General features: G+C 38.8%; 1 protein-coding gene across 1 annotated transcript; it reads left to right on the top strand.

Annotated features, from left to right (window-relative positions):
- The first annotated feature begins 212 nt into the window (after positions 1–212).
- LOC134528827 (uncharacterized) lies at positions 213–12204 on the top strand. The gene is made up of 3 exons (XM_063362492.1): positions 213–299; positions 5255–6309; positions 11983–12204. The coding sequence occupies exons 2-3, from the start codon at positions 5284–5286 to the stop codon at positions 11992–11994; spliced, it is 1038 nt and encodes a 345-aa protein (XP_063218562.1). The 5' UTR covers positions 213–299; positions 5255–5283; the 3' UTR covers positions 11995–12204.
- Positions 12205–14540: the final 2336 nt, after the last annotated feature.

Genomic DNA, 14540 nt, shown 5'->3' with positions numbered 1-14540 from the left:
TAATCCCATCCTAATACTCCTCTCTTCCATAGCCTTCAAATCATGTGGTAGATAGGCCTCTACCGAGAAGACTAGGCATCCATTCCGTTAACCTTCATGTTTATACCTTATTAATATTATAGTAGGTACACGGCTTTGAACCATGGCTGTTGGCTAACGCCGAAGGCCAACAAAGAAGAGGATAAAAAAAATTAAATCTTATTGGGGTTTACCGCCAAGTTATTACCGCTGTGGCTTGCGTCGGTAAAGTTTATCGGGTTATTGAAATAATATTTAATACTTAAAATGAGTCGTATAGGGTAAGTTATTAACATTTTATGTTTTTATAGTTAATATTTTTGCTGAGACGTGTTTGTTAAATACTGTCGGGTTAATGAAATTTTTTATTATACTAAAGATGAGTCGTTTGGGGTAAGTTATTAACATTTTATAGATAAGATTTTTGCTGAGACGTAATTGTTAAATGATAAGCGCATTCGAATTATGAAATCTTTTTTTTAGCATACCTAATACGTATTTCTTAGTACGTAGTATTTTAGAGCTACATTTTAATATTTTTAGTAGCATATAGTGTATAACAATGCTCTAACTTTCAACTTATTATTTTGGTGACATTTAGCGATATTTTTAGTTTTTAAGTAATGTTATGGGATCGTAAAATTCACTAGTTCCAAAATAAATGGTATTTATCCTGGATAATAAAATAATTTTCTTAGTTAAATTTCCCACTTGGGTCCTGTAAGCTGTGAGTTCCAACATTTACTGTGGGGGAATGTTGTAAAGATATGATAAACTGTTAAATAAAATCATATGAAGATTTAAAAAAATAATTTTATGTTTTAAAAATCTTTACACGATGCAACAATTAAAAAATTTAATAGCAACTGAAAACTATACATATTGAAGTGATAATGCTACTGCAAATAGGTGTGTGTGATATGTGGCTATTGTTTCATCCCATACTGTAAATGAGGCTGACCACAACAGTCACAGATACTTAAATCATAAAACAAGGTAGCCCTAATATTTAATCTGCATTCATAACCAGTCGTAGATCAAAAAGCTCAGATTATTAAAAAGAACTTAATGAAGAAAATGGAAGGTAATTCTAAAGGAAAGCCTATTTTCTGAACAAAAAAAAAATATATATATTTAAAAATAATTTTTTTTTTTTTACTTTTGGCATGCTGGCAAGAGGGTATACTGTAATATGACAAGTAGTTTACTGTTATAGGAGTGGTTAGGTTAGTCGTGTATCTGTGTGAATGTACAGTAGACGCAACATAACTCCGAGCCTGGGTGATTGTTAGAAAATCGTTGTGTGTATGTGAGTCACGACATTGGGGAAGGCAGACGTGGCGCGGCGAGCGATAATGCGTAACTTGATAACAGGGGATACACGCTACTGCACAGAGTAAAAACTTAGTCCTGCGGTGAAATCCGACGAATACGTTCGTTAACACATCCGTGGTACTTACTGAACGTTTTCGTTTACAGTTTGGATCTGAGGTTTGTGTGCATGTAGTGTATCACTTTTGTTCAGAGCCAGTGTTGCATATGTAGTGCAGTACTTCAGTAAAGTACAACTTTATACATAAAATGCCTCCAGTGTTGTCAAAAGTTAAGAGTAAAAAACTGCACTCGCAGGCGCAGGAAATCGTCTATAACGTTCTGCAGTTTATGGAAAATGAAGCGCAATTGCAGGAACCCTCCATTTCACTAGAGAAAGCACAGCTGAGAACAGCTAAGGCGACGGGTGTGTCTCACACGACTGTACAAACAATTAAAAGGGAGGCTAAGTGGAAAGAAGCTGGTGAAGGAACATCTTTCGAGACGCCCAACAAGAAGCGAAAGAAAACATATAAAAACACGGACTTGACACCTTTGATGAAGCTGTGGTACGACGTACTGTGTACAATTTTTACTTACTTGAAAAATGTGTGCTGACTGTTGAAACTGTACGACGTAAACTAAAGAATGACATAAATTACCAAGGTAGCAATACAACCTTAAGGACGACTTTGAAGAAGCTAGGATTCAGGTGGCAGAAATCCAAATCGCAGCGCTTACTTTTAATAGAAAAATCAGATATTCGGCAAGAACGTATAGAATATCTCAAGAGTATGCGTCAATATAGAAACGATGAACACACAATTATATACATGGATGAGTTGTACATATTGTCGTCTCATGTAAAAAATAAAATGTGGAGTGACATGTCCTCAAATGGTTTACTAGTGCCTGTCGTGAAGGATCAAAGATTAGTAATGATTCACGCAGGTGGCGAAAAAGGTTTTATCCCAAGTGCTCTTGCAATGTGGAAGTCGCACCAGGCAACAGGGGATTATCACAAAAACATGAATAAAGATAATTATGAAAAATGGCTCACCGAACAATTAATACCAAATCTTCCACCAAACAGTGTTGTTGTGATAGATAATGCTCCCTATCACAATGTAAAAATAAATAAAACGCCTACTTCAAGCTCGACAAAATCGGAAATGCAGCAGTGGTTAAGTAAAGAGAATATTTCCTTTACTAGGGACATGCTCAAACCAAACTTGTATAACCTCATAAAGAAGCACAAACCTTCGCAAGTGCAGTACTCGGCAGACAGACTATTGGTAAATAGTGGCCACACATTACTTTGTCTGCCCCCTTATATTCCGGATTTGAATCCGATAGAAAGCATATGGGCTAAAGTTAAAGGAGAAGTCGCTTCAAGAAATGTTACTTGCAATTTGGCAAATGTAAAAAAACTTTGCGAGGAGATATTGAACCGAATGGGTCCAGAAGATTGGATACCGATTTGCAATCACGTCAAGACACTCGAGAACGAATACTGTAATAAGGATGTGCGTTTTGACATTGAAATTGATAAAGTGATTGTTCAGTTAGCTGATGCAAACAGTGACAGCAGTGACGTTTACACATCAGACTCTTCGGATGGAACAGTCAGTGGCGTTGAAGAACTGAGGTAGTGCTTGGAACGTCAATGGTAAGTGGTCAATGTTTTCTGCTTTTCTCTACCTGCTGTGAAAGGTCGCCGTATCTGCTTATACCCCCTCCTCATCCACCCGACCCCCCACACGTGTTGCAGTCAACACTCCTCATGTGTGACGTAGCTCAAGCTCGGAGTTATATTGCGCCTAGTGTATGTGTGTGTTTTTTGTCTTTATATAGAACAAAAAATACTGAGATATTGTGAGAATCGTTGGTGTTGGGTTAGGTTAGGTTAGCTTAATTTAAAATACTGTGAAATTATGGGAACAGTTAGTTAGGTTAGCTACATTAAAATTACTGTAAAATCTTTTGAATAGTTGGTTGAGAATTATCAATTTAAAATTTAACTATTGTTACTATTTTATAGGTTTTTAATGCAGTTATCCAAACCTAACCGTACATTGACACAATTATCACAAATCACTCAAGTCCAAATGTACCTAACTTAACCTACCCAGCTATTCTTACTAGTTTATAGCAGCTACTAATACAAGGTCCTTGTACCTGTGTCACACTTGCTCTGGGGGAGGGGTTCCCTAGTAATCCGGCTAGCAACCTCGTAACAATGTGATAATGTCTCTCTTTCAGTAGTTGTGTTTAGCATTAGATTTGTAACCACTTACAGTTGTGTTTTCTATAATAAATTGCAATTTCTGCACTAGCAGAATGCCACATAACATTATGAAGACAATTAAGTATTTCTCAAAATGTCTTTTTTTTTTAATTAATTAATTTTTTTTCAACTTCTGTGATCAAAATACATTATTGGGCAGAAATAAATTATGTTCATGAACATTTTGGTGTAACATAATATGTTAAGTACATTGTTGGACATCTAAGAAGTTTATTTAGTTTGTGAACTTGTATTACTGTGGCTGGCAACTGAGTTGGTTAGGTTATGCTCACTTATTGTTTTCAACAGTTGGAACACTTGTGTTTTTTGTGTTATTTTAATATCATGTGCCAGTGATGGTGCTTCAGGTCATTGGTTTTGTTAGTTTAGTGTTTTAGTTCCAAGTGGTGTTCTGTTGATTGGAATTTTTTGAAAATGTAGAATAAATTCTGAAAACAATGGTTTTTGTATTATGCAGATTCTTTTTTAATTATACAGCAAAAGCACATTTTCAAACTCATGCTGAAACTTTTTCCCATTTTAATTTCAAAACTGCTTCTTGAAGCACATGTAGAGTGAGTGCAAAGGACACACCCATCTAACTGCTGCATATTATTTCTTGTTGTTTGGTTAGTTTTTTTTTTTTTTTTTTTTTTTTTTTAACAAATTATTTGCTGCTGCAAGTAGTTGAATATGCCCTCACAATCTCTCCACTCTTGCTTTGAGAATCAGTGTGTGTTGTTTGGAGATTTGAAAAATGTAGAAAAAAAAAATTGTTGGATTTAGAAATGGGTTGATTTTCCATTTCGTGATTAAGAAAGATTGTCAACACCTAAACTATTTTTTTTTGTGATTTTATATTAATTTTTCTAGAAAAGTTTCTAACCCTACAATTACTGTTTTTTATACTTTACCTCACAATTACTTCTTTCTTTATAGGCTGTCCCACATTAGTATCTTTGGCTTGCTTTCACTGTCAGGTTTTCTTACAAGAAAAATGTAAGAAAATAGCTGCATGTTAATCATGTAATATTTTCACATAATGGAATCCATTTAGAAAATTATGCTTTGTGATGATAAAACAACATTGTTAGATCTTAAAAACATAATATTAGAATTATTTTTAGTTAAGTTTGTGAATTAACCCAATTGTTAAAATATGTTACCAGATAAAAACCTTGGAGAAATATATTATTTTAATATAATTCATAACCTAAATTTTTTGGATGATTTTGTGGCTTTTATTTTTTCTATAGTAAGTAAATTAAAATGATTGGCAAACATGTTTTTGCATTTACTATTATGAACTTATTATTTCTACTCAAACCAATGGGATATTACCAAGTTATTACAGTATAAAGCCTATTCATTTTTCATCTTCTGAAATTTTGCCTTCGTTTGACTGTTACTAAAATGCAGCTAACTACCTTAAAGTTATACTCTTTAACATTCACCTGTTACATTATAGTCACTAGGTAACCAAAATTCTACTGCAAAGTTTTCATTGATAATGACTTTGAAGTATATTTTTCTCACTCAAATTTTTAGGAAAGACGGACCTTTGTGAATGGAAATTTTTTTACCTCATATCATTAACAATTATTGTGAATTTAAATGCATTTTCTGGGTTTCTTACAGACAAGGTGATCAACTGATCAACCCTGGACATGTGGAAGTTGTCCAAGAGCCAGGTCATGCTCCGGGCGCTCAACCGGTTGCTGGTCAACCGCAGGATGGCCCGGGCGCTCAACAGGTGCAGGGTCAACCACAGGGTGGCCCAGGCGCTCAACCGGCGGCGGGCCTACCGCAGGGTGGTCCAGGCGCTCAACCGGCAGCGGGCCAACCGCAGGGTGGTCCAGGTGCTCAACCGGCGGCGGGCCAACCGCAGGGTGGTCCAGGCGCTCAACCGGCGGCGGGCCAACCCCAGGTTGGCGCAGGCGCTCAACCGGCGGCGGGCCAACCGCAGGGTGGTCCAGGCGCTCAACCGGCGGCGGGCCAACCGCAGGGTGGTCCAGGCGCTCAACCGGCGGCGGGCCAACCGCAGGGTGGTCCAGGCGCTCAACCGGCGGCGGGCCAACCGCAGGGTGGTCCAGGCGCTCAACCGGCTGCGGGCCAACCGCAGGGTGGCGCAGGCGCTCAACCGGCGGCGGGCCAACCGCAGGGTGGTCCAGGCGCTCAACCGGCGGCGGGCCAACCGCAGGGTGGTCCAGGCGCTCAACCGGCAGCGGGCCAACCGCAGGGTGGTCCAGGCGCTCAACCGGCGGCGGGCCAACCGCAGGGTGGTCCAGGCGCTCAACCGGCAGCGGGCCAACCGCAGGGTGGTCCAGGCGCTCAACAGGTGGACGGTCAACCGCAGGGTGGCCCGGGCGCTCAACCGGCAGCAGGCCAACCGCAGGGTGGTCCAGGCGCTCAACCGGCAGCAGGCCAACCGCAGGGTGGTCCAGGCGCTCAACAGGTGGACGGCCAACCGCAGGCTGCTGCAGGTGGACCGGTCAACGACCCAGTTGTTCCGCTGTGGCCACACATCCTGGACAACCCCCCTGTGTTCGGTGCTCATTTTCATGAACAAGTGCATATTCCGTGGGCATCTGGTGATGATGGTGGCCTTGGACGCGGCCGTGCCCTTGGTCTTTTTCGTGGACGCGGTGGTCGTGGTCGTCCACGTGGCCACGGGCGTGGTGGTCCCGTTTGAGGTGAGCTAACATACCTGGTGTTTCCTGCATGCAGTAGGAAATAAACATTTTTAAAATCCTGTTTTAAAGTAGGGAGTAGTTAAAGTCAGTAACTGTAATTGATACAGGTAATTTTATTAATTAGCATATTACTAAATTTTGTTGTGGAATAATGTTAATTTTTTAAATAATAACTGTTTATTGTTGTGCCTATAAAATGCTTTGTTTGGAAACATGCCATATTGATTCATTGCGCATGCACAAGTGAAGTGGTATATTTATGATTTGCTAGCTTATTTCTGTTACACCATGTTCCTTTGAAACAGTTTGTGTTTACTTTAAACTTTAAGTTTCGTTTTCGGTTTCTGACTGGTCTGTGTTTTTTCTTTCTGTTTTTAACGGAATTCTTTTGTTGCAATATCACCCGTTTAGTATCTTTATGATACGTTGAAGCCATATTGGTGCGAAAACAAACAAAAGTGGTGATGTATTGCTAATATTGGTATTGTTAAAATTATGAATGGGTAATGTTGATCACAAATTTCAAGGTATGCAATGTAGGCAGTCAATAACTGTTTTTCTGCATTTGTGATATTTTTTAAATATTGTTACGAATGTGAGCAAGGCCGCGACACGTGCAGGTGAACAGCAGGCTGACATCATGTGGCCGCGCAACATGGGACGTTCCGCGCGCACCTGGGTCGCCGCTTCCCCTCCCTCCAGCCCTCCGCTCCCCGCGCGGCGCTGTTGGTTTGACATCCGAAACCTGCCAGCTGTGGAGTTACGCGAGCCGCCGACACGTGTTTCGAGAGATTTCTGCCGTCGGGTCGGCACGGAATGACGCGACTGGCCCCGGCCGCGCTCGTGATTTCTGGAAGGCGCCTAGGCTGATATATAAGACGAGGATGCCGGCCTCAGGGAGTGAGAGTTCAGGCGGGAGTTTCCGGGGCGATAGTGCCGCGGGTGCGGCAGAATGCCGAAGTTCTTGGACGAAGGTTCCAGGGCAGGGAGTGAGTTCAGTGGAGTCGGGAGTTTTCCCGCGGCGGATTTTCCGGGCGATAGAGCAGCGAAGTCCCTGGACGAAGGTTCCAGGGCGGAGAATTCAGTTCCGGGCGATAGTGTCGCGGGCGCGGCGGAGTTTCGGGCGAAGCGTCGAGTCTGTCCTCGACGAAGGGAGGTGCGACGGCGACGGAGGTTTGCTAGGGGTGCTGCGGCGAGAGTTGCGCCAGAGGTGCGGCCCAGCGAGGTGTGCGGTGTGTGAAAACGAGTGACTGGTGAATAAACATTTTTAAGTGCAATTGATTTTTTTGCCATTTCAGAAGATTATTTGTAAGTGACATAAGTAGTGTCCATCAATAAAACTGTGTAGTGATAAAAATCTTCAATTGGGCTATCCTCTACGAACCCTGTAAATCGTAACAATATTGTATTTGACATTCGCACTACTCTAGTTTTATCTGTATACAAGAAGTCCCATTACTCAACGTTAAGCTGAGAACAGTTGATAGGCCAGTAAATTATGGTTTTTAATCAAAAAACCAAAATTTAAAAACGGTTTTGGTTTCAAAGTGCTATGCATATTTTTTTGAAAGTATTTAAATATTCACCCTGCACAAATTATTAGAATCAGTGAGAAAAAATTCTAGCTACCCTAACAGTTGATAGGCCTGTAAATTACAGATCTGAATCAGAAAAACTAAAATTCAAAACATTTTGTAGTTTTAGCATTAAGTGTTTTTTCAAAAGTTTTTAAACTTCACCCTGCACCAAATTATTAGAGACTGTGACTAATAATTTTTGCTATGGAATCATACACAACCCTACTATTGAGAATAAGCAGAATAAAATCAAACATGCTATACTTTTGAGGAAAAAAAATTCTTTGCACTACTTAATGTTGCAACAATTTTTAATCATCGTAACTTTGACTATTCACATGTAAAAAAATTACTTTTCTAACTTGGGAAGTTATTTAAAGAGGCATATTAAATTAAATAACTTGCCAAGTTAGCAAAGTAATTTTTTTTCATGTGAATAGTCTAAGTTACAATGATTAAAAATTGTTGCTGCATAAGTCGTGCAAACAATTTTTTTTTCCCATAAAGTAAATGGTTTTTGATTTTGATTTGATGTAAGCTTTTGGACATATGCCATTGCTAAGCACATGTATGTCTGTAGAAGAAAAATACAAAAAAACACAAATGAAGTAAAAAATTGCTGTTGTCAGGATATTAACACCAAACAATACTCCACAACAGGAATAGGGTCAACAAACAAAGAAAAACAAAGAAAAATGGACTAACAGAACGAAAAAACGCCCACAAATGATGACAGCACAAAAATACCGAACCCAAAAAATTCAGCACAATAGTTGGAACGAGACAAAAACACGACTAAACGAAAAGACGAAACAAACACAACAGTTTTCTGAAACAGAAACAAGCAACGTTTCGGGAACTGCTATCTGCTCCCGTCCTCAGGCAGAGACGCACCTGGAAAAATGAGGGTATTTGTCAGAGAATGGACTACATCTTGCTCAGCCAATGGCAGACAAGCTGACTCCCCATTGGCTGTGCACCATGGAGTTAAAGCGGATTGGTTATGGTTATTGTTTTGTGCCGCAGGGATGTTTCTCTCTTAATCAAAGGGATCCACATATTTTTTAATTCAATGCTCTGCTGGCTGAAAATATTTTTATTGCTAATAATGAAAGCTGATTCTTTGATTTTCCTTTTTATTTTATCGGGTTCCTGTATGAGTGGTGTGGAGTCTTCCCAGAGAATTTTGTGGCTATTTTCCCATGTATGTTCAGCAAGTCTGGATTTTAGGGTTTCACCCTTCTTGCAGTTGTTTTTGTGTTCTTTGATTCGGGTGGATAGAGCTCTGCCAGTTTCACATATGTACACGTGGCCACATTCACAGGGGATCTGATACACACAGTTGTGGGTTTGTAATTTTTCTGTGGCTGGTTTCACCTTTGTAACAATGCTTTTAATAGTAGATTTAGAACGGAATGCTGTTTTGAGTCCATATTTGTTTCCCAGGCGTCTTATTTTTTCTGAAAGCCCTTGAACATACGGAATGACTAGAGTTCCTGCCGGTTTATCGGTTTCTGTGGGTTTGAGTGTTTTGTTGGATTTCATATGCTGTTTGATGGTGTTAGCAGGGTAACCATTGGCTATGAATTCCTTTTTTATATGATTGTGTTCAACCACAATAGATTTCTCATCAGAACAAATAATCTCAGCTCGGTTGGTTAGTGTGTGAATTATGCCAGTTTTTTTTTGTTTTGGGATGGTTGGATGCAAAATTAAGGTATTGGCCTGTGTGCGTAGGTTTCCTGTATACTTTGGTTTCCAGACTGTTGTTTTTTCTGCTGACTAGTACATCCAGGAAAGGAATGCTACCATTGGTTTCTTTTTCATAGGTGAACTTTATTGATGGCCTCAGAGAGTTAAGGTGGTTCACAAATTCCTCCAAAGTTTCAAGTCCATGTTGCCAGACAGTGAAGGTGTCGTCTACGTAACGGAGCCAGATTTTAGGAGGGCTATTACTTTTGCTAAGTGCTTCTTGCTCAAAGTTTTCCGTAAATATATTGGCCATAAATGGTGAAAGAGAAAAGCCCATTGCCATGCCATCAAACTGTTTGTAGAAAATATCCTTGAACTGGAAATATGTCGTGGTGACACAGAGGGTAATCATTTCCATGGTTTTTGATTTTATTTTGAATCATCAATAGTACTGTTATTTATAATTGTGTAACAAAATGTTTTTGTCACAGTATCTAATAATTTGGTGTAGGATGAAGATTTAAAAACTTTTTAAAAAATGCCTATGACTCAAAACCTACCGAACTTCTTAAATTTTAGTTGTTTGATTCAGTTACATAAGTTTTGTCTAGCAAAAATTTTTTAACATGTCATCATATAATTTGAAGTTGTGTGGAAATTCCTGAACTTTTCAAAAAATGTGTATAGCTCAAAAGCTACGACACTTTTTGAATTTTTGTTTTTAGATTTTGAATCTTATTTTACTGGCCTATTAGTTGTTCTCAGCTTGACTTTAAGTTATTGGACATGTATAACCTAAAATTATTTAACTCTAATACACTTTCATAAAATTTCCGGTTCAAGTTATTTTTCACAGTCTATGTAGTGCAGGCAAGGTCCTTTAATTCAAAATAAGGCATATGAGAATTACATTAAAATAATTTGAAGCGTACAATGGCGTATCCCCATCAAAGGAAGCTGCAGAACCTGCGACGGAGATAAGAACAAATGGTGTCCCTACCAAGGATTCTCTTGAGGTAGGCGACAATGTGAAGTCACTGGTACCCTATATATCTTTAGAGTTTCTAAGAAAGTAAGAAATTATTCATTAACAGATTTTTTTATTCAATAAATATTTAGATTGAAAAGACATAACATGGGTTATATACTCCATATAGTGTACACATTTAAGTAAATACATGTAAAACTTGTAATGTATCTTGCATTAACGTTATGTTGATGAATTTATATAAGTAGATGAGGGTTTAAGCAATGGCTGGCCTCGAAATTCATAGTGTAAAGAATGCAAAAACAATTACCAGTACAATTTTACTTACAACAATTATAGACACCCGTCCCTCGAAATAACATCTGTTCCAGGATCAGAGCACTAATTAAATACATTTTTCCCATGCAGAGAATCTGTAAATCAAAATAATGAGTTATCCAACCATTCAAGTATGTTAATGTCTGCTTCTGTACATTCAGGTCTCTGTAATAAAAATATTTATCTGACAAAACAAACTCCATTGAATTCTGCCAAGTTGTTCATCTTCTATTATTGTTATATATTCTCATAATTTGTGTATGATGTGTCCTTTCCTATCCTTTTAACATAGATACTACTGTATAGCAAGATTAAAGAAACATAAACTTATATTTTCTTTGAACAAGAAAGGTTATTTAACTTACTAATTGCATGTCAGCGAACTACACCACTTTGCCTGGTACTAGAGAAGCTCGGTAGGTGCGAGGTAAATTTGCGCTGAAAACTTCTGGCCTTTCTCACCAGAGCTGCTGCTGACTTGTGGGACTGTGTAACATAAACATAAGCTGAACACACAGCGGCATGGGAAAGATTTACGTCTAATATAATCATCGTACCATTTTAATTGGGTTCAAGCATGGATTCATCAATATTTTAAGACTATATTTTAGAAGTTTTTTTTTTCAGAAATGTAAAAATAATACTGCGTAAGTTCCTTAAAATCTAGGCAATTTTTACTTTAATAATAATAAGTCTTCTCAACTGAAACTTCTATTTTTTTTAGTTCCTTATGTAGGAGCCGTTAAGAAGCTCGGAATTGTCGGACAAGAATGCTGCGGAAAGAATCCTCGTCCAGTCCAGGCCTGAAGCCCTTGTTGGGTGATGTGCTGTCTTTGAGGTTTGTCCAGGTTTTATGGCGGTGGTGATGGCAGTGGCGGTGGTGATATGGAGGCAGTGTTGGCGGTGGTGATGGCGGCAGTGATGGTGATGGCAGGAGATGCAGTAGTGGGGATGGACCACTGTTGTGATTTCAGGACTCGGGGTAGTTGAAATGTGGGAGAGCAATTACCAGATGATGCTTTTTAATGTAATCCATGTGTGCCTAGATAACTTAAGAACAGTAACTCACCTCCATGGATCAATGTGTTTTTGTTATAGATCCTATGTTGATCTTCCTTGAAGACTGAAAAAGAAGACTGAAGGAAGAAGATTTTTGAATAAAGCCAAGTATTTAAGTAAATTTTTGTAACAAAATGTACCTGTGTGGATAATTACTAAGCAATGGAAGTTAGTAGTGCTGTTTTTTTGGGTTTTAGGACCTATTTTAAATAATGTAATATATTGAGCTGTAATTAAAGTTGTTTTGAATTAAAAAGTTGAAACATGATAATGCATTTAGTTAACCTTTTTCCCACTAAACAAAGCATGTATTGAAATACCAAGAAAGGGCATGAACAATCAAGACAATATATTTATGATTGAATTTTTTGCTTAAATGATTGTTTGTGTTTACATTCTGCAGATAGTTAAAAACTGCAGTAATTTGTAATCCATACAAAGTTATTTATGTTTGCATTTTGATGCTTAGACCAGACAATTTTTTTTATAATAAGACATAAAAGAGGGATTTTATCACACTGGTTCTTATACTATGCACTTTTTTACATACCTGAGATTTATAAATTCTCATATAAAAAAAATTTGTACACACCACAAGGCTGTGATCGCTGGTTGAGTGACTGGTTTTTGCAATAGATTATGTTATATACACTCATGGTTGATCAATGTAAATAGGTCTTGTTGCATTGTCTACTTTTTTAATTGTGTAGTTCACTAGTAAAATTGCTTCCTTCATGGTGTTCAGGCATGTTCACTAGTAACAGTGTTTATTAAAACAGTAGTATACAAAATGTCAAAGTAATACAAAGCTACCTACAAGAAGACTTATAAATTGGAGTTTTTGTTCGTAACGGATTTGAAAAGTCTCTACATGTGCGTTTTGTACTGTCTGCGAATGCAGTTTTGTTTATGATTCTTAAGGAATATGGAGAGGGATTGGAAGTGGCACATTTTTTTGGATTTTCTGTTTAGGTACAGACACTCCATTAACAGTTAGGGTGTTTTTTTCTTATAGAAGTAATTAGGCTAATGCAACTATTACCCCAATTGAAATAGTGAGATAATTTCCTAAAATCACAGAGTTATTTTTAATATATATACAGTCAAACCTCTCTGAAACGACCCCTCACGGTTCCCAGAAATAGGGTCGTAATAGAGGGGGGGTCGTAAAATAGATGTTTTCCGAAATTTTCAGTTCATTTGAACCCCCCCCCCCTCCCTTTTTTTTTCCCAAACCGCTACTCGCTAAGAAACCAGCCGTACAATGGCAGGATGCTGTCACTCACAATGCTAGACGGCTTTGCTTTAAATCCACTTCAACCTTCATGACAAGTCCGTCGCCCAACAGGCCACTCTAAAGAAAATATGTCAAAACACAGTTTATTTTTACTGGTTAGTTTACATGTACGTTTTCTGCTTGCCGTAGTTAAATACACTAGAACCCTGATTTCGCGAACCCCGGATTTAACGAAGCAGCGATTTTACGAATACATTCTCGGGAACCGTCAAAAAATTGGACATTTTGACCATAATGTAAAAATCAGAAAAAAAAATTAAAAAAAAAAGAAATAAAAGATCCTTAAATCTATTTATTTAAAAAAAACAGTGTATTTTTGTGTCAGCTTTAATACCTCCAAAAATGTTCATGTAAGAATAACAAAAAAGTAATGGGACATTTCCTGTAAAAATATGGCAGCTGTAGGTTCTGCAACGTGAGTGGGCGCACACTAAGCTCGCCCGGCTGGCTGGCGGCAGCTGCATCATGACGCATAACACATAAGCTCACCCTCCCTCCCCTTGGTAACATTCTTCAAGGCTAGCTCATCCCTCCCAGACACACAAACCATCTAGTGTCCTCCCTTATAACACCCCAACTTCGCTCCCCTTTGAAAATGCTCACTTCACCCTCCCTTCTCCCATAAAATTGGGCTATTATGAATGGGGTACTAAAGCGGTGAGGGAGGGGTCAAAATATGTCACTTTTCACACCAAGTTCGAGTTTAGTCATCTCTGGCAAGGAATTTACAAGCTTTCAAACTTAAATATAAATGTATTTTAATAGCAAGGGTCCTATGAAAAGGAATATACCGAATAAAATCAAACTGCTGTCACCAAACAAAGCATAAAACGGTCCAATGCGTGGTCGCTTCGTTATTGCTCGCACAAGAGGTGAGACATGGAATGTTATAAGAAAGATAAATGCGGGGGAGACAGACGGCAGCCAGTGTGTTTCCTGCGTGGGGAATAAGTGGCGTAGCCTTTTTTTATGCTGGGTGAAGCGACCTTTTTCTATCAACTCACGGGAAAAGATAATTGCTTGAGCTGTCAAAATAAACATCGCTGCGGCAGTTAAAACGAGTCGAGGCGGGCGTGCATCCAGTCGGTCGCTGTGTATTGTCAACCGATAGTAATCAAAATCAAGAGAAATCCAGCAGGTAGCTTTGCCTTAACTGCGTACCACACTAGACACTCGCAAAAAGCTAATCGTAAACACGTTGCCACAAAAACCTTTATCTGCACCCTGCTGGGAAAGAGACATGGAATGGGGCTTGTCAAGCGCTGACAGCGGTCAACAGGAAGTGGTATCTATTTTTAGA

Source organism: Bacillus rossius, chromosome 2 (genome assembly GCF_032445375.1).
Source record: "Bacillus rossius redtenbacheri isolate Brsri chromosome 2, Brsri_v3, whole genome shotgun sequence".
Classification (NCBI taxonomy): Eukaryota; Metazoa; Arthropoda; class Insecta; order Phasmatodea; family Bacillidae; genus Bacillus; species Bacillus rossius.
Note: the sequence above shows the minus strand (reverse complement) of the source record. Positions and strands in the feature narration are given on the sequence as shown.

Bases quoted from the DNA above. Each gene is read 5' to 3' on its own strand.
- LOC134528827 (XM_063362492.1), top strand. From the start codon at position 5,284: ATGTGGAAGTTGTCCAAGAGCCAGGTCATGCTCCGGGCGCTCAACCGG.